The 23,425-nt window shown below is 30.1% G+C and overlaps 10 protein-coding genes and 1 non-coding gene across 11 annotated transcripts; 8 read left to right on the top strand and 3 right to left on the bottom strand.

Annotated features, from left to right (window-relative positions):
- Positions 1–182: 182 nt before the first annotated feature.
- On the top strand, positions 183–1,083 carry DFA_04597 (uncharacterized protein; the record flags this gene model as incomplete). Its single annotated transcript, XM_004360263.1, has 2 exons — positions 183–270; positions 794–1,083. The coding sequence occupies 2 exons, from the start codon at positions 183–185 to the stop codon at positions 1,081–1,083; spliced, it is 378 nt and encodes a 125-aa protein (XP_004360320.1).
- A 545-nt stretch (positions 1,084–1,628) lies between these two features.
- Positions 1,629–3,181, top strand: krsA (protein serine/threonine kinase; the record flags this gene model as incomplete). The annotated part of the gene is made up of 3 exons (XM_004360262.1): positions 1,629–1,720; positions 1,806–1,986; positions 2,069–3,181. 3 exons carry the CDS (start codon positions 1,629–1,631, stop codon positions 3,179–3,181), a joined length of 1,386 nt encoding a protein of 461 aa, XP_004360319.1.
- Positions 3,182–3,945: 764 nt separating this feature from the next.
- DFA_04595 (uncharacterized protein) lies at positions 3,946–5,870 on the top strand (the record flags this gene model as incomplete). The annotated part of the gene is made up of 4 exons (XM_004360261.1): positions 3,946–4,385; positions 4,465–4,713; positions 4,807–5,232; positions 5,318–5,870. The coding sequence occupies 4 exons, from the start codon at positions 3,946–3,948 to the stop codon at positions 5,868–5,870; spliced, it is 1,668 nt and encodes a 555-aa protein (XP_004360318.1).
- A 95-nt stretch (positions 5,871–5,965) lies between these two features.
- On the bottom strand, positions 5,966–9,912 carry DFA_04594 (uncharacterized protein; the record flags this gene model as incomplete). Its single annotated transcript, XM_004360260.1, has 4 exons — positions 5,966–6,860; positions 6,932–9,425; positions 9,527–9,827; positions 9,910–9,912. The coding sequence occupies 4 exons, from the start codon at positions 9,910–9,912 to the stop codon at positions 5,966–5,968; spliced, it is 3,693 nt and encodes a 1,230-aa protein (XP_004360317.1).
- Positions 9,913–10,440: 528 nt separating this feature from the next.
- On the top strand, positions 10,441–12,828 carry DFA_04593 (uncharacterized protein; the record flags this gene model as incomplete). The annotated part of the gene is made up of 1 exon (XM_004360259.1): positions 10,441–12,828. The coding sequence occupies one exon, from the start codon at positions 10,441–10,443 to the stop codon at positions 12,826–12,828; it is 2,388 nt and encodes a 795-aa protein (XP_004360316.1).
- Positions 12,829–12,909: 81 nt separating this feature from the next.
- Positions 12,910–15,349, top strand: DFA_04592 (uncharacterized protein; the record flags this gene model as incomplete). Its single annotated transcript, XM_004360258.1, has 5 exons — positions 12,910–13,473; positions 13,560–13,598; positions 13,674–13,757; positions 13,842–14,975; positions 15,044–15,349. The coding sequence occupies 5 exons, from the start codon at positions 12,910–12,912 to the stop codon at positions 15,347–15,349; spliced, it is 2,127 nt and encodes a 708-aa protein (XP_004360315.1).
- A 741-nt stretch (positions 15,350–16,090) lies between these two features.
- Positions 16,091–16,163, top strand: DFA_04591. The gene has a single exon. It is a non-coding gene; the product is annotated as a tRNA-Asn (tRNA).
- A 908-nt stretch (positions 16,164–17,071) lies between these two features.
- Positions 17,072–17,833, bottom strand: DFA_04590 (uncharacterized protein; the record flags this gene model as incomplete). Its single annotated transcript, XM_004360257.1, has 1 exon — positions 17,072–17,833. The coding sequence occupies one exon, from the start codon at positions 17,831–17,833 to the stop codon at positions 17,072–17,074; it is 762 nt and encodes a 253-aa protein (XP_004360314.1).
- A 261-nt stretch (positions 17,834–18,094) lies between these two features.
- On the top strand, positions 18,095–19,651 carry psmD13 (26S proteasome non-ATPase regulatory subunit 13; the record flags this gene model as incomplete). The annotated part of the gene is made up of 6 exons (XM_004360256.1): positions 18,095–18,186; positions 18,277–18,443; positions 18,528–18,757; positions 18,830–18,982; positions 19,067–19,204; positions 19,295–19,651. The coding sequence occupies 6 exons, from the start codon at positions 18,095–18,097 to the stop codon at positions 19,649–19,651; spliced, it is 1,137 nt and encodes a 378-aa protein (XP_004360313.1).
- A 398-nt stretch (positions 19,652–20,049) lies between these two features.
- On the bottom strand, positions 20,050–20,932 carry DFA_04588 (uncharacterized protein; the record flags this gene model as incomplete). The annotated part of the gene is made up of 3 exons (XM_004360255.1): positions 20,050–20,319; positions 20,407–20,684; positions 20,776–20,932. The coding sequence occupies 3 exons, from the start codon at positions 20,930–20,932 to the stop codon at positions 20,050–20,052; spliced, it is 705 nt and encodes a 234-aa protein (XP_004360312.1).
- Positions 20,933–21,212: 280 nt separating this feature from the next.
- On the top strand, positions 21,213–23,192 carry DFA_04587 (uncharacterized protein; the record flags this gene model as incomplete). Its single annotated transcript, XM_004360254.1, has 4 exons — positions 21,213–21,224; positions 21,872–22,268; positions 22,328–22,548; positions 22,626–23,192. The coding sequence occupies 4 exons, from the start codon at positions 21,213–21,215 to the stop codon at positions 23,190–23,192; spliced, it is 1,197 nt and encodes a 398-aa protein (XP_004360311.1).
- Positions 23,193–23,425: the final 233 nt, after the last annotated feature.

Raw genomic sequence — 23,425 nt, 5'->3', positions numbered from 1 at the left:
TGTGGTCTCCTAGTAGTGGTATTGTTGAATTTAATTGATTGATTAAAATATATGTGATTTGCATTGTCATCAACATGTTAATAATTATATTAATAACTGATTATTAAAAATTATCATTCACATTCATTCCAACCAAAGGATTAGCATTTTTTTTTTTAGATATATTTATATTTTTTTTAAAAATGATGGAGTTTGATGGAGCAGAATTACCAAAAGGACCAATTCCACTCACCATTACACATCAACATCGAATTGATCCGGTTCAAATCAGTTTGAAGAACGGAGGAGATGATGTTGGTGGAAAGATTAATAAATTTATTCATTTTTCTTTATTCCTTTTTAAATTTATATCAATATGCACTGCAGTCATTGTATTCACCTTTGTTGTTACTTCTATTTATAATGGTCATCTAACAAAATTAGAAAAAGATGCTAAATATTTAGGATTGGAAATGGACCATCCATCAAATCCAATGAATAAAGATACTTTAAGGTTGGGGATTGCTCGGTTTTATTATACGTTTGTATCAATCAATCAATTAATCGTTTATATAAATAATTACTAATAAATCAACAATCTAATTATCTACAGAAAACGAAGCCACAGCCATTTTGAAAAAGGAGCAAAATGCTATCACTACTTACTACACTATACAGGTAGGTTTAGTTAGGTGTTGTTTTTGTTGTTGTTGTTGTTGTTGTTGTTGTTGTTGTTGTTGTTTATAAAGTAAAATAATCAATAATACTATAATTAATAATTAATGTAATATAATTATATTTTGGATATTTTTAGAATATGCTCTACCTGGAATTATAGATTATAAACTAATTAAAGATCTAAGTTTTTCCATAATGATTTGGACAACTAGTCATTACCACGCTGATCCCAAAAGTTATGTTGAAGATCTACAAGATCTTGATGGGTTCGAAGATTATATAGTTCCAGAAGCTATCAAAATGTTAGGAGACACAAAGAAGAACAATGACCATCATCATTGCTCGCAGCAGCCATCAATGATCGAGGTACCCGAAAAAAGTAGTTGGTTTGGAGGTCTGTTCTCTAAAATAAAGAATTTAATTTAATCCAGTTTATATATATTGATTCATCAACAATAAATTGGTTACCCAAAACTTGTAAATAAAATATAAATCTATCCATTTGGTTTAATATATATTTCCCTATCACTTCAATGATTGATCACCAAACAAAAATGATGTTTTGTATTCTTGTATTAATATTTATCTTTTTTAAAAGTTAAATGATCTATTGAATACTACAAAACCCTTTAATTAATATGGTAGGACGACTGACAGATTGATCCATAAATTCCAAGCCACTGTTATTTCGATTTTCAAACTTTTCTTTCTTTTGTTTTTAAAGCCAACCACTGAAGAATTTGATGATGATCGAGATCACCACAAACGAACAGTATTAGTTAGTATCATTATTATTATTATTATCAACCAGTAACATTATTATCAATATCAACCTATCATTTGTATTATTATTATTATTCTAAAAGAAGAACAGATAATTTGTATTATTATTATTATTTGTATTTGTTGTGTATAAGAAGTTAAAGAAAGTTTAAAGATTAAAAGAGTAGAGAGTAGAGAGATAGAAAGAAATGGCATCAAAGAAATTAAATGTACCTGATGAAACAATGAGTAGAAAGGATCCAGAAAAGTTCTTTCAAATTGTTGAGAAGTTAGGTGAAGGGTAAGAAGAACAAGAAGAATGAATAAATGATACAGACACACAGCTGAGAATCTAATCATCGTAATCTTAATATTTATTTACTTAGATCATATGGATCAGTATGGAAAGCTATTAATAAAGCAACAGGTATACCAGTTGCAATCAAGAGAATAGCTGTTGATAATGATCTAGAAGATATGGAAAAAGAGATCAACTTTATGAAACAATGTAAAAGTAATTATATTATCACCTATCATTGTAGTTTTAGAAAGGATAATGAAATTTGGGTATGTAAAATAGATAGATAGATCAATCGAATATATTATAATATACTTATTATTTGTTTCTATCTATCTACTTTTTTTTTAGATTGTAATGGAATATTGTGGAGCAGGATCAGTATGTGATGCAATGAAGATTACAACTAAAACATTGTCAGAGGAACAGATTGCAGTGGTGAGCAAGGATGTGTTGCAAGGGTTGGCCTATTTACATTCGGTGAGAAAGATTCATAGAGATATCAAGGCTGGCAACATTCTACTCAACAATATGGGTGAGTCCAAGCTGGCCGATTTCGGTGTCAGCGGACAATTGAGCGACACGATGGCCAAGAGACAGACCGTGATTGGCACGCCGTTTTGGATGGCACCCGAGGTCATCCAAGAGGTTGGATACGACTACAAGGCCGATATCTGGTCGTACGGTATCACATGCATTGAAATGGCCGAGGGCAAGCCACCCCTATTCAACGTGCATCCCATGCGTGTCATCTTTATGATCCCCAACCCTACCAGACCACCCCCTAAATTGAGCGAGCCCGAGAGATGGAGCAACGAGTTTAACGACTTTTTGGCAAAGTGTTTGACGCGAAAGCCCGAACAGCGTCCATCGGCCGACGAGCTCCTCAAACACCCCTTTATCACCCGTGCACGCGGACACAACCTCTTGGTACCACTCATCGACGAGCAAGACATTATCATTGGTGAAAAGGGTCGTGAAGCAGCCCTTGGACTAGAGTCACGTGAAGAAGAGTCAGATTCAGAGACTGATTCAGATGCATCGGGTGGAGATATGGGAACTGTACGTCCACTCAAACCACGTTCGATGGCCAGAGACGACGAAGACGATGAAGAAGAGGAATACGACAGTGGCACCATGGTCATCACAGACAACAATCAATACGACACGATGGTAGTAAACAACAACAATGATGACGGCGACACTGGTACCATGCGTCCAACCAACAACAACAACAACAATCACAAGAAACCATTTGTACCCGCCTACATGGACCAATTCCAAAAAAAGGATAACACCAGCAACAACAACAAATTCGAACACCTTACACTTGATGAATTGGTAAAGAAATTGGATGAAATTGAAAAGGAAAAAGATCAACAAATTGCAACCATCATGGAAAAATATAATATTACAAAACAATCTTTAAGTTCTGTTTTGGAAGAAAAAAAAGCTGTAAGATAAAAAATAGATAAAGATAAAAATAATAATAATAATAATAATAATAATAATAATAATAATAATAATAATAATAATAATAATAATAATTGTAATAATAATATAATAATAATAATAATAATAATAATAATATATATAATATATAATTTCCAAAACAATTTTTTTCAATCAATCAAAAATATATTATTATTTATTACTTATTATTATTATTATTGAAGATAATAATATATACATTTTAAAAAAATAAATATTAAATAGTGATCATCAAAACAAACTAAACACATCATTGATTACCTCGTGATTAATTCATTCTATCCATTTTTGTGAAAAAAGAAACGACTAGTTGGCAAGAAAGGGGGGGGGGGGTCGAAACGCATTTCGAAGGGGGGGGGTTCATTTTTTTCACTTCTTTTTTTACTTTCGCTTTTCAAGTCACCAATCATCACTGTCATAAATAACCCCCAATCATAGTACAATTACATTATAATATTACAACAACAGTATTACCCCCTTCTTCTTTATTCATCATTGTTTACTACCATCACATCAGAGTTTGTTAAAATAGAACAAACATTGTTATCATTACATAATATCATTATCATCATATACAAACATACAAATCATCATTTATCATACAAACATATATATATATTTATATAAAAGTTTTATAGTAGTTTAATTTCTTAGTAGTAAACAGCAGCTTCATTCATTTATTCATTTATTCATTTAATTGAATCATTTTTAAATGATAGTTATATAAATACTAAAGGATGGATTCAGAAGATTTATATAACAATGTGTTTCTAAAAACACTTAAACTAAAGTATCCAAAAACATTTCAAGTGATAGAGTCTAGTTGCTATATGCTTTGTATTCCACATTCCCTGTCACTCTATGGAATGAATATTACTCAACATGTATTGGAGTCACATATATTGATTGGATCGAAATTCTATCAAGACGAGTATGAAACCTACAATCGAAATGCAACCTATACCATTGAAAACAGTTTGATCATTGACAAGGCAGACCCATCGAAAAAGATAAAGATTCTCTTTGACGAGATTTGTTACAACAAGGATTTCAAACCCTACCGTTTCTTTTGTATAGAGTATCCTCTGGTTGGTGGTACTGGAATAAAGCCTTCCATTTCAATGGATGGTGAAGATTTTGGTTTAATTTCAAGACCTCAAAAACCTACTTTTGATCAGTAACTATAAACAAAAAATATAATTAATTAATTAATAATAATAATAACTAATAATTTTCTTTTCTTTATATACTTGTAGTTCAAAGACATTTTTATTATCACCATCAACACCATGTAATAGAATTATTATTAATAAATTGGATGATGATCTTGGAAGAGTTCAAAATGAAATTGGTGTGTTGACAAGAACCAATGAATCACAACTATTGGAACAATTAAAGAGATTACATGAAAAATATTTGGATGATCTTGTTTGTGCAAATGTAGAATATAAAGAATTAAGATCAAATGAAAGACAAATGAATAATTTATCAATGCATTTGGAAAGGTAAAAAGAAAATAGAATAGAAAGAAAATACCTATACTTATATTTAAACTTTTACTTACTTATACTTAATTTATTTTTTAATTTTCTCTTTAGTTATATATTTGGTAAAATTGGAAAATATGTATATAATGGATTAAAAGATATTCATAGAGAAAAGAATAATTTCTATTATGAAAAAATGTTAATGTTGAGTGATTTGAGTCTGGAGGATATGGGAGTGAATGGAGCGTTTTCAGTACACATGACAAAGGCTCTAGAGGCAATGTTTCATTTCCAACATCAAGATCTAACACCCATTGACAAACTTCTCACCGTCATTCAAGCATCATCAGAGATTGAAACATCGATCAAGGCATCCAGTCTCTTGCAACTAAGCGACCAAACCCTTGCCATCACTGGTGACGAAGCTTTCCCTCTCATCTCTTTTCTTTTGATTCAAACTCATCCACGAAATTTAGAATCTGATTTACAATATTGTATAAATTATATTTTATCAAAAATCTCTTCAACTTCTTTAGAGTAAGAAAGAAATATAAAATAGAAATTAGAAATTAGAAATAGAAAATATATGTATTAATTTTATTTATTATTATTTTTTTTATAGATATAATTTAATTAATCTTCAAGCATCACTTGAACATATTAAACAATTAATTGAAGCAAATCAAAATAAATTGGATCAACAAGCAGCTAAAAAAGTGCAAGACGAACAAACATTACTTGAACAACAGACATCATCATCATCGTCACAACAATCAATCAAGAAACCACCATTCAATTTACCGACCTATCTTAGTTCCAATTCTTTATTATCAAGTTATACCTCAAACAACAATAATGGTAGTGGGAACCTATCATCCTTTTATTCACCTTCAACATCTACCATTATTCCAGATTCTGCATCTTTTGAAAATCACTCAAATAATAATAATATTAATAATAATAATAATACAAAATCACCACTTTCACCAAATAATAATAATAATAGTTCATACCAACCAACTATTAATAGATATTTAACAAATAATAATAGTAGTTTTTCACCACAACCACCACCAGTTAGTAAATACAATGCTAGTAATCCATTTCCTTATCAGAAATATACAAAACCTCCATCTGTCATTAGTTTAGATGATGATGAAGGTGATCCTTGGTAAACTAATAAAATAAAAATTAAATAATAATAATAAAAAAAAGAAGTATATTAATATATAATAATAATTATAAAAGAAATAACTTAATATTGTTTTATTTATTGTTGTTGAAAAAGTTTAAAGATATTATTATCAAGTTTCTGAATAGTTTTAAAACTTTGTTTTGCGAGATCAAATGATGATTGGTCTTTAAGTTTGACAATGGTAATGGTTTCATTGGAACCTTGTTTCTTTGGAAATTGACAAAAACAGATACGATCAATAAAATGTTTGTTTAAAGTTTCATTGGCAACTTTGGTGTTTAAACTTGAATAAAAGATACAATTTGGTTCCAAAGGATCGATAAATGTAAAGGTGACATTAAAGTTTGCCATACTACCAATAAATGATCTTCCAGTAGCATTTTGAATGATTTGGTTTTTGATTTCTTGAGAGCCAACAGTAATCATATAGAAGAATAAATCTTGTTCCTTGTCTTGGTGAAAGTTTATGACATTGACCTTTTGCATAAATGTTTTCTCCAAATAGAATTGATAGGACAATTTTGATGATCGAATGGTTTTACCAATTGGAGTTTGAATCACAAACAAATGAGAAATGACAAAAGTAGGTTTTGAAAATGATGGTTTTGGTTTAGGAATAAAAATTGGTTCATTATCATCTTCTTCATCCTCTAGTTCAAATTGCTTTTGTTGTTGATTATTATGAAATAATGGTGAATAACTTTTAGCTTTGGTTGAATTTAAATCATTCTTTCTCTTGTGTTCAATAGAATTACCATCTTTAAAAGTTGGTGATTGACCATTTGCAAGTTTTTTCTTTTTGATGGGTGATACAATTTCTTCTTCTTCTTCACCAAAATTCCAATTTGTAGAGGTTGTAGAAGTACAAGTAGAAGTTGAAGTTGTAAAAGTTGGAGAAACAGTTGTTTCAATATATAATCGATTAACTTTTTTTGATTTAAAAAATAATTGTAATTGTTCTTTAAAATCACTATAAAAAATAAACCAAAGTTAATTCTAATTCTAATTATTATTATTATGATTTTAATATTTCTTTCTTACATTATATTTTCTCTTGTATTTTGACGATTTGGAATCATTGATTTTAAAATATCGTTAATTTCTTTAACATTATTGTGAAAAATTTTGAATTGACTGGAATCATTTTTATGTCTCGAGTTGTTGCTCGAGTCAATGATAACTTCTTCAATTGATTTCTTTTTACCTTGCAAGTTAAAAGTGGATGATCGATAGGGAAACTTGTCATTATAATACTCGGTTTGTGTTATACTAGCTTGACGACAATGATCCATGTAAACTTGTACATTTGATTGATTCAACGGGGTTGGAAAGAACAATGGATAAAATTTAACTTGTTCAGGATTTGACATGAATTGTGCAAGATAATGACATTGTTCTGAATACAATCTAACAAGACTTGGCAATGATTTGATAAATTCTTCCTTTGATTGAATTCCATCATTACCACCACCACTGGTTGAATTATTTTGAATAAGATAAATCTCATATAGATTTTCTTCCAATTGATATCGATTATTCTTGATGACATTCATGTACTCGTAAGGAGCAAATACCGATACTAGGTTGACAATGGCAGATTGTTTATCATCATCATCATCATCATGATATTCTTTAAAAAACATATACAAATATTCTTGATTGGCAAATGCTATATCAATTGATGTCATCCAAACGACCATTGATTTTTTATCATCAATACGATCTTGAATAGTATCTATCAAAGGTGAATTGATATCATTTAAATCATCTATTTCTTCACCTTTAACATAGGTATCATGAACCAATGTGTTTTCAAATTTGATTGATTTTGTTTTACCAACTTTGCTAGTGATTTGATCCAATAATTCAATTTGGTTGTTTGTAGAGTTTTCATCACCAACTGTAGTTCTTGCATAGAGTATGGTATCTACCTTGTTCTTTGTCACCTTTTCAAGACAAGTAGAAATATCCAATATAAATTGTTTACCATTCGTCTTTACAGCTGTAAATGCATCCTTTTCATCTTTTTTCTTGATGGTTTGATCCAAAAAGAATTGAGTGAGGTGAAGTGATGACATTGAAAATGATGATCGTGCAGAAGATGCATAGTAGGTGTCAAACGACTGTAAGATTTTATCAAGTATTGTATTGATTGACAAGGAGCAGGTTTCTTGTTGTGAATCACCATGGTTCATGAAAAAGATTTGGCCAGTAAGGAAATCAATCATGACACCACGACCTTGAAACTCTACGATTTGAGTATTTTGAATAAATAGTCTAGCCTTTTTCAATTGCAAGTCAGTGATGATTTCAACAGCCTCTGTTTTAAATCTTGTCAAACGTTCAATAGAAGGTGTTGATAATATATCATTGATGGATATGATTTTAAAGATTGATTTGAATTGGTGTCTCTCTGAAATGGCATAATAAAATGATGAAACAAATTCCAACCAAACTACTAATGATACTTGTTCGTTATTGACTAGATTACCAATGATCAAGTTGAAAAACTCTATATTATTAATCATTTGCCAAGACAATGAATTGATTTTAGCAATAGACTTTGGTTGTGGTTGTTGTTGTTGCTGAGGTGATACTCTATTCACACATATAAATTTATCAACCTTTCTCCATTTAATTGGACTTGAATCTCGTGGGATCACTCTTGGTTGTTGTGACGACTGTTGTTGTTGATGATCAACAACAGAATATTGATCAAAATTTTTGACGATGGTTGACATTTTAGATGGAGTCAATTTTGGAAGTGGGTCACCTGGACGATGAGAATTATCGGTGCCAAAGGCAGAGGTGACATTGTAGAATCTGAGATGGTCGAGTTGGTGTAATTGTTGATAGGCTTGTTGACCGAGTGGACGATTCTTGCAAGTAACCAATAAAAGGAACCCACCTTTTCGATTGTCAATAGCTACATCACCCATATCCATGATGTATTCAACGGTGAGATTATGACTAGCAAGATGTTGAACGACAACATCGTATTGGAAAAAGATGGATTCCTGTGTAGGATAACTACACGACATGAATAGTCTTGTACACTTTTCAATATACAAATTCTTGAATTTAAAACGTATAATTTTACCAATCCAACCAATTACAGAGTCATCAATTGATGAATTGATCGATTTGAGATGATTGATAAATTTAGTTTTCAATTCTTCATTGTTGGTTTGTGGTGGTGATGTTGGAGAGTACTTTAAATTAAAAGAGTAGATATTATGCCATAATAATATTAAATCGATATCTACTCGATGTGGTGTCAACGATGATTTGAATAACGAGTATTGTTGTTCATTGAGTACATCTTGACAATATTTTAGAAAATGATTGTTTTCAAACAATGAGTCGTTTCTTTGAATGGCATCAATTGCATGTACTAAAAGAATGTTGGTAGATTTTGTGTTTGTTGGGTATTCCTCCTCACACATTAATACCATTTTAATACTTTTGTAAGCAATAAAGAATCCATTCATACCATCTCCCAATTTAATATATTTGTATATATTGTTTGAAATCTCTTTAATTTAATTATTTTTAATACTATTATAAAAAAGAAAAAGAAAGATAATTGTTAGAGGGCAAACATAACCAAGCATTATATCTATATTTTTGTCTTACCAGCTTTAATATATGGTGATAATTGATTAGTTTCTAAAATTGATTTCTCCCATTCTTGGTCTTGGACTTTACTACCTTTTTCTTTTCCTTTGGTTTTACCTTTTTGATTTGATGTAGGTAATCCTTTTTCTTCATTCCCCTTTGATGATGATGATGGTTGATTGTCATGACAAAATAATATAACAATATTATTTACTTGAGTGAATTTGTTCAATTGAACTGATGGATGGGTATTCTTTAACTCTGCTACAAACTGGTCATACTCTTGTTGTATTTTTAAATTATTTAATATTGTTGTTGACTTTTTGTGTAGATAAGTGAGAGAGATTTTAATGTTAACAAAATGCTTCCTTTTTTCTCATTTCTTTTCTTTTATAACATACCATTTCAATAGATAGACCAACAATAATAATAGTCTATTTGTTTGTACAATAGAAAATATTAAATAAAATAATGTTCCCCTTTTTTTTTTGTTATTGTAGGCAACAACAACAATCTTTTTTGTTGCATTTAAACCAAACCACTGGGTTTAATGGGTGAGTTACCTTGATATTCTTCTAAAGGAGACTGTCATATGTTTATATCATTATCTCGGGCATTACGAGATGCTAATAACAACAAAAAAAAACAAAGATTGTTTTGATGAACATCATCCAAATCGATGTTTTAGGGGCAACTTGTTGGTTGAATGCCTTCTTCTATCATTCTTGGAAGTGTTGCTTTGATGATCTTGCAATCGATAAAGATGAAGACTCTTTCTTGGGGTGGATATTCATTCAAACTATGATGATTAACTATCGATGAACCATAGAATATCTGAACAAGTCACTGAACCCAAGCAAACACACAACTTTTATTTTTAATTAATTTTACAACTACACACAAAGAGAAGAGAGAGAGAGAGACACCTAATCATGGGCTTCATATTATTGTCCACGAACATTACTACTACTACTACTGATAATAATAATAATGAAAAACAGATAAATAGAGATGATAATACAACAACAACAACAACAAATGGGTCTACAGAAGCAATTACAAGAGTATTTAAAAATAAACATTTGTTTAATTATATCTTGAAGAGGATTAGAGATGATGTTTATTATCTTGGTGCTTGTGTACCAAAAGCAATGAAGTTAAAGAGAAAGAGATATAATCAATTGTTAATGGATCTCGTTTGGGTAGTTAGAAACAAACATTATGGTGTATTAAAATATATACTAGAGTCTAGTCAAGAAAGGTCACGTCTACACTTTCAAGGTGTCTTTTCAGCACAAAACAATATCATCGTTGAGAGTGCCACCATTGACAATGTCGACATTGTATCTCTTCTCATGACAACCTATCAAACCAGATTCAAAGATTACTTTACTCATGACAACACTGAACGTACACATAAATCTCTGTTAAGTATTGGTGACTTTTTCGGTTGGATCATTGTCTATCATGGTAATATAGATATTTGGAATCTATTTATAAACTTTTTAGTCTCAAATCAATGTCTAAAAGATATTACTAAATTGATAAACAACAAAAAGAAGAGTACAATAGATAAGATTAAAGGTATATTTCAGAGTAATAATAATAACAACAACAACAACAATAACAATGAAACAAATAATACTAGTGGTGATGATGATAGTCAAACTACTATAAATACCAAATTAGTACTTGAATACTTTCAAAAACATCATCCAACCGAAAGATATTATATACATTTATTATTAAAGTATTGTGTGGTGTATGGGAGAAAAGATATTATGCGTAGTATCGTCCATTGCATCGGACCATCTAAATTGGTCAAATATATGGTTCCATTTAAAGATTTGTCTGAAACTGGGATGGGACCTGCCTATACATCATTGGGATCTAAACTATCACCCAGTCCCTATCTCAACCAAAGACTACGGACTAGGTACATGGAGATGGCCGAGGAATACTCTACTATATTGCCACCAAGAATATTCCTCTGTCTATTCTTTTATTCTTCGTTGGAGTATATTGTCAATCATCGTATTGATATTCTGTCACCACCACCTGTACCACTCGACGACGATAATATAAAACATATTCACAATAATTGTATTGGAATGATACTTTGGGATAAAGATTATAATCAATTACGATCACAATTTAATAGTTTATTATCAATCTTTACAAAATATTCACATCCCCTAATTAATTTAAATAATATCAATCATTCTATTGAATCATTATTACAACAAAATCAATCCGACTCTTCTTCTTCTCAATCAAAAATGGAATATTATTATCTTTGGGCAATGGAAGTGTATTATAAATATTATTCAATGACTCCTGCTTCATCATCACCAGTATCATTGATTATTCAAACCTATCATATAAAATTAATAACATTTATAAATAATCATTTTTATAAAAACAATCAAAATATTAATAATCAAAATAATCAAAATAATAATAATATTTGTAAAATGTTATTGGAAAGATATGGATTTATATTTATATTTAAACATGGTCATTTGGAATTGGTAAAACAATCATATCAATTGATTGGTGGTAGAGATAAAATACAATTTGGAGAGATCTATTGTGATTTTGAACAATGGCCAAAAGATATATCAGTAGTAAGATTTATTATACAAAATATGCCATTCGAGTTGCACAACTTTGAAGAAAAAGAAAATTATCTATTAAATCAAATGATCAAAAGAGAAAGATGGGATGTGGTTGCATATTTATTGGATACAACACAACAAATAGATATCATTGATCATGATGATTTGGATCAAGATCTAGATGATTTGGATAAACTAATGACATTGGTAAAACAAATATTAAATTTTGGTATTATTATTTCAATTTCATTTGCTACAGTGGCTGATGCATATGGAATCAAATGTAATGCAGTTTTCAAACAATTAATAGATCGTGCAGTAAAGACTAGACAGGCATCAATTATTTGTTTCCTTTACAATTATTTCAAGGATCATCAATCGCATCAAAATGATCCATTTTATTTACACAAGGTTGAAACTTATTTTGCTATTCATATCGATCATGCCATTCAAGAGTTTGATATAGACTATTTAGATATTTTATTAAAGACTGACATGCCATTGGTTATTCAAGACTTTGAAACTTGGCGAATTGTTGGTCTATACGGATCACAAGAATGGGTCCACACTCTTTTGACCTACACAGCTCCAGGATACATATGTTATCCATACCTATCTATCCTCAAAGAAGGTGCTAATAACAATCATGACATTGAAAATAAGAAAGCAGTATTAAAATATATTGATAATATTAAATTATAAAATAAATAAATAAATATTTTTTGAAAAAGAAAAAAAACCCTCTTGAAAAAAAACTTTTCTTTTTCTTTTGTTATTTTCGAGATGATTGTAACATTTAATTCAATATTTAGAGATAAATATATTAGACATTTGATATTCAATCATATTGGTGATATATCGAAACAATTGTACCCAAGGAATGATATAAGAACTAGTAATGATGGTAGATTACGATCATTGGCAGGAAGAGATATCATAAAATTACCTCTTCTTGAAATGATAAGCAAGTATGCAATGCCATGGAACTTTATTTGTCATTATCTACCTCGAGATAGTGGTTTGAATCAAGTATTGGTTAAAAGAAGAAGAAAAAGAGTGATCACTCAATACTGTTATCATAACAATGCAACATTGGATACACTGTTACATCTATTGGAATGGTCTCCCGATATTGACTTTGATTGGGATTATATGGAAAGATATAGTTTTATCAAAATAAGAAATCATGATATACTAGAACACATGATCAAGAAGTGTCCACCTGATGCTGGAAAGAATGGTTTTCTAATGAATGCTTTTGAAGAGGCTTGTGAAAATGGTTCATACTCTATTGTAAATTATCTCCATTTTAATAGAACTGATCAAGGATGTACTATATATGCAATGGTAAGAAGAAAAAAAAGAAAAAAGAAAAAAGAAAAAGAAGAAGAATCAAACTTGATTAATTAATATTATAATTATTATTGTTTTAGGATAACGCTGCAAAGAATAATCATTTGGATATTGTAAAGGTATGATATATATATATTAAAGGTTGATTGGATATAAAATTATACATTCATCAAATTTGTTAACATGTTATATAGTTTCTTCATTTTAATAGAACTGAAGGATGTACAGAGATGGCTTTGCATGATTCTGCAACAAATGGTCATTTAGATATTGTAAAGGTATATATAATATATTAAAACAAATGAAATTATTGTTTATTATAATTAATAATAATTATTATTATTTTTTATATATATATATAGTTTTTAAATGAAAATAGAAAAGAAGGATGTTTTGATTATACTATGGATACTGCATCTAGTAATGGTCATATTCATGTTGTAGAATATCTTGATAAACATAGAAGTGATGGTGTATCAACTGATGCTATAGATTGGGCATCACGAAACGGACACATTGAAATTGTAAAGTACCTTCATTTCAACAGAACTGAAGGTGCAAGAACCGATGCAATGGATGATGCAGCTGGAAACGGGCACATTGAAATAGTAGAGTTTCTTCAACAATACAGAACTGAAGGTGCATCAACCAAGGCTATGGATGGGGCATCTCGAAATGGATTCTTAAATGTAGTAAAGTTTCTTGATCAACATCGAAGTGAAGGTGCAACAATCAAGGCTATGGATGATGCTATAAAGAATAACCATTTGGATGTCGTAAAGTTTCTTTATCAATATCGTACAGAAGGTTGTTCATTATCAATTATTGACTGCTTAGCAAATAACAATCATGAAACCATTGAAATGTTATCATATCTAGTTGACAATATAAAAGGATTGACATGTCAAATAGATACTTTAAAAGAATTACTATATCGAGGTAAATTGGATCATTTTTATTTTCTTTATAATCATTTCTTTAGTGGAGAGATCTCTAAAGGAGGTAATACATCATATACTTGGACAAGTGATATTATGGATATTGCTGCTAGAAATGGTTACTTTTCTATTGTAAAAATGCTTCATGATAATAGAAGTGAGGGTGCAACGACATTGGCTATGGATAAAGCAGCTGAAAACGGCCATATCGAAATTGTAAAGTTTCTTCATTTCAATAGACCTGAAGGTGCAACAACCAATGCTATGGATAAAGCAGCTGAAAACGGCCATATAGAAATTGTAGAGTTTCTTCATTTCAACAGAAAGGAAGGTGCAACAACCAAAGCTATGGATAAAGCATCTGAAAATAATCATATTAAAGTGGTCAAGTTTCTTGATCAACATCGTAGTGAAGGTGCAACAACCAAAGCTATGGATTTGGCGAGTCAGAATGGTCACATTGAAATTTTAACATTCCTTCATCAACATCGTCAAGAAGGTGCAACAACCAAGGCTATGGATGGTGCAATTGAAAATAATCATATTGAAATAGTTAAAGTATGTAAACAAATCAAACAAACTATTTAATCATCTCTGACATTATTATTCTTATTATTATTCTATAGTTTTTACACTTTAATAGAAGTGAAGGATGTACAAAATATGGTATTGATTGTGCTTGTTTTAATGGATATTTAGAAATGACATCATTTCTCATAGAAAATGTCAGAAAAGGAAAGTGTGGTAAGAAATTACTACAAACTGCAACATCTTATGGGCGCTATGATATTGTCAATTGGATTCTCTCGCATTCTACAGACAAGTTTGAAATAGAATTTCTTCAAAGACTATTGGATTCCAAAAAATATGGTGACGATTTTGAATTAATTACATACATAAAAAAGATGCTGGTCCACCAGAGAAATTGTTAAAGAAGTAGTTGGATGGCCCAATTTCTAATCTAAAAAAAAAAATGGGAGAATATTTTGTTAATTTTGTAATTAAAATAGATAAATATATAAAACTACTTAAGCTCAGTAGTCAAAGTATACCTGGGTGAAATTAAAATAGATCACAGAGAAGATTAAATCAGTAGTTGTATGTCAAAATAATGAGTTGAAAGTTTAGTTAAAAAATTATTGTCTGGCGCCTATAATTTTTTTTTTTTTTAATAAAATCTTTGGCCTCTCTTCACAGCTAAAATCATATAATTTAATAATATTATTGTTGTTTAATTTGTAGTAGTTGTTAGATAGTGGTTAGTTTTAGTTAGGAAGGAGGGAATGGGTGTAGTAAGTTTGCCCAAATGAAAGAGAATTGAGATCAGTTCGAGGTTTATTAACGACCATCGATCAGGTTGACATGATAGAATCGCGTGCGATGAAAGAGGTATAGCAACAGCATTGACATAACGTTGGTGATGTGTTCTCTGCTTGGTGAAGCTGAGAGCGTGGACTGTTGTCGGTTAAATTTTTTTTTAATAATAAAAATTATTCCCCGACGCCTATTATTTTTTTTTTTTTATAATAAATCTGGACTCTAGTCGTCGGACAATAGAGTAATTATGGTTTATTTGTTTTAATTTTAATTAAAATAGTTAGAGTTTCTGTTAGTATAGGGGCCCGACGCCTATAAATAGGCGAAAATTGTTTTTTCCATTATCAAAAAATCACGCTTCTATGGCTCAGTAGGCAGAGCATGCGGCTGTTAACCGCAGGGTCGTTGGTTCGATCCCAACTAGGAGCGACTTTATTCATCTTTTTTTAGGACCCAACAACCTTTTTTTATGATATTCTTGTAGTACCCACAATTTCCTACATTTCTATCCATATATCATCGAAATTTATAAGAAGGAATGAAGGAAGGCGTGGTACGCTGCATGCCTTTGGTGTCACTGCGAGAGTGTCAGAGAACAAGGTTCACCCTGCATTCCGAAAATACATAAAATATGAAAAACACAAATAAATAGAAGTCGCGACGAGCTTGGTGGATTATTCTTGTTTCCCCAATTCGTGTAGCTAGTTATAATTGTATATCTATCGTGTAGAGTCTTGTTCAGTCTAGTTTATTGTATCTTGTCAGTTATTTAGTTATCTTGTTTATCATCATTGTCATTATTAGCAGTAGATATTATATACACCATACACAATATTACAAAATTGGTGACATCCTGACGCTCAAAAACCATTCCCGATGAAAATATGTAAAAAAAATATTATGGAAAAAAAAAAACAATAGACTATCCCTTCTCGGAGCTATTTTATTGATCTTTTTTTAGGACCCAACAACCTTTTTTATGATATTCTTGTAGTACTCACAATTTCTTACTTTTATATATATTCTAATGATTTCCATCTAAACCATACAAAAAAAAAAAAAAAAAGGATATAAAAAAAAACAATAATCCATGGAAAAGATTTGATTTATTATTATTCTTATAAATAGTTTTAATAAATTGAACTGAGAATTCATTATTAGCAAAGGATATACTTTGCTATATATAATCAAAATAAATTTATATTTTTTTACATTATTATTCTATTCTATGTTACAAATATGATTACCGATGTATAATATATTATGAATGGCATCAATTTGATACTATTACCATGTGAGGTCTCGCTCGAGCCGTTCATTTGTGAAATTAAAATTATCTATTTGTTGTCATCTTTTGATTCATTGGTATCATAGGTTATACCATCGAATTGGTGAAGCGTATCATAGACATGGGCAGACAACTGATCCCAATGGTTACCATGATCGTAGGAAGGATCGTTTCGAACTGGATTATCGGTTGTTGGGTTATAGTTGGGTTTGTAGGTGTGGTTGGGATCGGCCTGATACATCTTTTTCTCTGCATACTCTTGTGCTTTGACGTGTCGGGCATCTGTAGCACCATACTTTCCAGTTGCATGATCATCGGCCAATAATCTAGCATTCAACGATTTGTTCCAGTCGTCTGCAGATTCTGCCTTTTGGTGTGCAACATCTCTTGCCAGTTTATTGAGTGTTTCACGATTAGCAGTATCCCAAATATTATCTCTTTTATAAAGACTTTGATCATATCCCGAAGAGTTTGGTCCAAACTGTCTAGGTGTTTGATTATATGGTTTTTTACTATAATCAGAGGATGATGATGATGACGATGACGATGACGATCCATTGACATACTTTTGTTGATCTAAAGAGAGTGATGATGAAGACTGTTTACGATGCTTTGGGCTTGTTTCAAAGTGAATCTGTTTGATTCTCTCACGCAACTCTTCATTTCTATTCTTTGCGCGAAGGTATGCTTCATAGGGTAGACCATTCCCATTAAACACACCCAACCCTGAAAAGCATGGATGATTATTAGTGCACTCTGCACACGAATAAGTGTACCCATTCTCGTAAATCTCTTTATCGTATTGGCTCATCTATCTATCTCTTCTAGTATCAATATATCTATGTATGTCTCTCTTTATGTATGATCGTTCATCTTTTTTGCTCTCGCTAAGTAGAAAATACAAAGATAGTAACACTGTCGGAAAATAATTAAAAAAATAAATAAAAAAAATAAAAAAAAAAAGTGTGATGAAGATGATGATGTTCACAAAAGAGGGCTCATTTAATTTAGAAAATAATCATAAATATAGATAAATAGATAAATAAAGAGATAGATAGATAGATAGAGAGAAATGAGAACAATTGAATATTTAGATCACTTAAAGGTTTCATTCCCAGAGTTGACTGATCAAGTCGTATTATTAAGAGATTACTATAATAACAAGTATGTCAATAGAGATAAAGAAAAAGAATAGAATTTATAAACCTAATAAATACATTATCATCATCATCATCAATTAATCAATCATTCTAGATTATGGCATCAACTTACAGAACAAATCAAAGTATTAATACAATCACCACAATTGTTGGCAAAGAAGGAATTGGTCAATCTCTATGAAATCTTTATCAAAGACTTTGAAACTAGAATGAAACCACTTAGTTTGGTTGAAATTTGTATTGTTATTGCTCAACAATTAGGTTTGTACCAAATAGACTATTAGATTAACTAAATATATATATAGGTATATACGTGTAGCTAACTGTTGTTTTTTGATTGTCTAGACAATGATGGAGCAAGAAAGTTTATTGAACAAATCTCACAAAAGGTTAAAAAGGATAAATCAGGTTACATTTTAGCACTTGCTTTTATCGCATCGATTCATTTGAACTCACAAAACCAACAAGAATGTAAAACTACCATTGAAACTGCTAGAGATGAATTAAAGGGTGTAACTGGTTTGGAACCAATTGTTTACTCTTCATTTTATAAAATCTGTACTGAATATCATAGAGTATGAATCATATTATATCTAAATATAAACCATTATATATATATACTAACCTATAATTTCGATTTGATTTAGCTTAAAAATCAAGCAAGTGAATTTTATCAAAATGCTTTATTATATCTTTCATATTGTAAATTGGATACCATGTCTGTTGACAAGCAAACTGCACTTGCCTTTGATTTGGGTATTGCTGCTTTAATTGGTGAAGTTTATAGTTTTGGTGATTTGGTAAGTAAATATATTTATATATGTATATTTTTACAATACAACAACAACAACAACAATTAAATCTCCTCTCCTCTCTTTTTCTAGATTACACATCCAATTCTTAAATCATTAGAATCAACTCAATCAGCATGGTTAATTCAATTATTAAAAGCATTCAATGTTGGAGATATTACTCAATTTGAAAATTTAACCAATCAACATCGTGATTCCATTGCAAAAATTGTATGTAGATCAAAAAAGAATAAGAACAAAAGAAAAGGAAATAATTGTTATTTACTTACCATACTCTTTCTTTTTGATTTTTATTTGTAGGATGCAATTGTTAATAATAAACAAAAATTATTACAAAAGATTTCAATCTTGTCATTATTGGATCTTGCATTTAGAACACCATCGGAACATCGTACTATTGCATTCAAAACCATTGCACAAACTACCAAACTTCCATTGGACGATATCGAACATTTGTTGATGAAGGCTCTTTCATTGGGTCTCATCAAGGGACACATTGACCAAATCGATCAAACCGTTGCCATTGCTTGGGTACAACCAAGAATCCTAGATCTCAACCAAATTGCAACCATGAAGGGTAAAATCCTTGATTGGACTTCAAAGGCTCAAACATCTCTTAATACTATTGAAACTGAAACTGTTGATTTAGTTGTCTAAAAACAAAAAAAAAAAAGTAAAACAAAACAACATAAACTATAAAATATAATAATCAAAAATGGTACATAATATAAATATAAATAAATAATCAAATTGTAAACAAAATATTTTAGGGATTTTAAAAAAGGAGGAGGAGTTTAGTAATGTTTATTATTATTATTAGAGATGTTTGTTTTGGGGGGGGGATGTAATTTTAATTATTATTATTATTATTTTGGTACAAAAGAAAAAGAAAAAAGATGGATTAAACTAACTATAAAGTAGTATCCATACATTTATAAATCTTCTTTTTCAATATAGTGTGAAAAATTACGTTATTATTATTATTATTATTATTATTAGTTATTTAATTTTGTTATTATTATTCGTTTCGTTATTATTATTATTTAAATTGGTTTTTAAGCTTGAGAACCACTACCAACAACTTTATCACGAACTTTATCATTTGAACCAGGTTTAACAATTGAAACAATGATAGTTACAACAATGGCAATGACAATGAGTAATACAAGACCCATGATCAATTTATCGGTAGCCATTTTTCTTGCAAAAACTCTTATTTGTCTTTGTGCCAACTTTAAATTACTATCCACTTCATCCATTCCCTTTGCAATACGTTTCATTTGTTCTTCTTGTTTTGACATTTCTTCCAATGTTGATGTACCAACCTTTAATAAGATAGTAAATAAATGAAATGTTAATCATCATCCAAATCATCATCATACAATCCTCCTTTTCTTCTTTTTTTGACATACAGTATTCATTTGAATGACTTCTTCCAAGATTCTATCGGTTGCTTGAAGATCCTTTTCTTGGATGGCTCTTGCTTGCATCATGGTTTGATTATAATCGTCTTGTGGTGTAGCCTCTGCACCAGCAGCACCAGCACCTCCATTTTCTCCTTGTTTCTCTGCCCAATTTAATTCATTCTCGATTGTTTTAACTCTTTCTTCAAATGAATTTGCTTTGTTTATATGTTCTCTTTGTTCTTCTTTTGGTAATTCACGTGTTTCAATCTTATAACTTCTTAAAACTGTAAAATGGTGGAGGCGATTATAGAAAAGATTGATTAGTACAGATGTGATAGATAGATAGAGACTATAGTGTTATCTTTGTCACCATACTTTGTTTTGCTCTAGTTAATCTTGATCTTAATATTTCAGCCTTTGACCTCAACTCTGCAGGCTTTTTATTTAGTCTAGGTAAATCCTTTACACCTCTTTCAATCTCATCCGTAATCGTTATAAACTCGGATTCATATTCTATTAGTGCATCTGCCATTTATATAGTATATTCTCTCGTATAGTTATTAAATATTGATTTGTGCGTTATTATTGTTATTGTTTTTTTTGATTGTGTTGAGAGTAGAAGATTTATATTTATATTGACTATGTGTGTGTATGTTATGTATCTATGTATGTATTATGATGAATGTAAAGATATCTTAATCTTTATTGTGCGCGTGAAATAAATGATGATGATGATGATGATGAAAGAATAAAGAATAAAGAATAAAGAATAAAGAATAAAGAATAATAATACAGGCGTAGTAGTATAAATAATGATAGTATATGTATGTATAAGAAGGGGTTGTTTGTATCTCTCTCCTTTGTTGAATAGTAAATTTACGAAAAAAGTACTAGTTTAATAAATAATAATAATAATAATAATAAAACAGTAAAGTAATGAATTATAATATTGAAAGCAATTTAAACCAAGAGAGTCTCTCCTCATCCACACAACACACAAAATTTAATAATCGTGCTGCCTGTGACCGTTGATGGCGAATGAATAACGTTCCCCTCAGTGCACCAAAATTTCACAAAAAACAAATCTGTGAATGTCAATGGATAGAAGACATCCCCTCCCTATCACACTACAAATACTTTATAAAGTATATTAATTAAAATTTTATTATCAAATGATTGTTGTTGTATATCTACCTATCTGTCAATATCGATAATTATTATTATTAGGGTTGTGGAGTGTGTTAAAAACTAAATGATGAATCTAGCAAGAGATACTTACTCAGGTCAAAAAATCATATGATAAAATTTTATTTTGTGGTTGGGGCACTTTTACTTTGAGAGAGAATCGTGCTTGCTATGACGATCAGAGATTAAAAGTTTTTATTATTATAACCATCACAAACACACTACACACTACACATACACAGATATATAGATAGATTTATATATCTATACTCTATACTTTTTAAAGATGTCATTATATCTTAAACCAAGAGAAGGGTATAATCACCATCACAACAGACATCATGCAGGTCATGGTCATGGTCACAATGGATGGGATAATAGCATTAGTAGTAGTTCATCAGACTCTTATAGTCTAAATTGGGGATCAAGCAGTAGTAGTGACAATAGTTATTTTGTGTCAAGTAGCAGCAGCAGCAGTAGTAGTTCAAGTTCAAGTGGAGAATTTGGAGGATGTGGATCAATTAGTGGAGGTGGTAATAATACAGGAAATATGTGCTTTGATTGGGTTCAATGGACTAATGGTACTACCAACATTGTAGTATATGATCCATTCCTCATTCCACTTTGTATTTGGGCACTTTATATTGGTGTATCTAGATTCATTGCTTTAAAGAAGAATAGTAGTATGTAAAAATATATAATATAATAACCTCAAAATACTAATATTAAACATTTAATTTAGATACTTATTTCTATGCATTAACATTCCTTACCTATGGTATTATGATGACTAATGCAATGCTTGCCGATTCTCTTATCCATGCTCCACCATTTGCTCAAATTTGGAACACTATTTTCAGTATTGTAGATGTCTCTCTTACTGGATCCATTGCATGTCTTTTATTCTGGTGTGGTCTATCTGATAATAAATTAGTTGATCCAAAAAAGAAATCTATTCAATTTGTATGTATAAAAAAAAAATATAGAGTAATATATTATTTCCATTTAATATTTATTAATATTTTTTTAATTTAATTTAGTTGGTAATATTAAATATTATATTATTATTTGTTGGATGGATTTATGATGATATGTATGCAACCAACAAAACTGAATGGTCGGAAATGTTGTACATGGGAGTTGTCGGAGTTGGATGTTCTGGTTATTTGGTACTACAATTGATCTATTTGTACAATAATAGATTACTCTCCAAGATTAGTTATTTGTTTTTAACAGGTCTCAGTGGTGGTATTGGATTCCTCATTACTTTGAAATCTGAAAAGTGGTGTCTCTTGGTTGGTCCACATCTCAATGCCTCTTATATTTGGTTCTTTGCCAGCGACGTTGCAATGATCTTATTATCTAAATTTATTCTTAAATCAAGAGTTCCACAACAACAACAACAATCTGTTGGACAAATACAATTACGACCACAACAACCACAACAACCACAACAACAACAACAACAAATCATTTATGTTTACCCAACACATAATCAAATGATTCATCCAGGTTTTGTTAACCATGGTCCAGCTGGATATGCTCCGCTTTATCAACAACAACAACAACAACCACAATTTATTCATCACAATATTCAAATCAATTAATGAACCAATCAACCAACACTCTCTTTTTCTTTTCTCTCTTTTTCTCAACCTTTGTAATACCTACCCCAAATTAGTTTAACTTATAACAACAAACTAATAATTGATTTAAAATAAATTGAACAATACTCATGAGAGTTTTTTCATTTTCAAGCAGCCAATTTAGAAAGAAATTCAAGAGACACACATCAAAAAATAGATTTATTAGATAGATAGAAGAGAGAAAAGAGAAATAG

This window comes from Cavenderia fasciculata (assembly GCF_000203815.1).
Source record: "Cavenderia fasciculata unplaced genomic scaffold Scf_Dfasci-G-o-33e01.r1-3, whole genome shotgun sequence".
NCBI classification, from domain to species: domain Eukaryota; phylum Evosea; class Eumycetozoa; order Acytosteliales; family Cavenderiaceae; genus Cavenderia; species Cavenderia fasciculata.
Note: the sequence above shows the minus strand (reverse complement) of the source record. Positions and strands in the feature narration are given on the sequence as shown.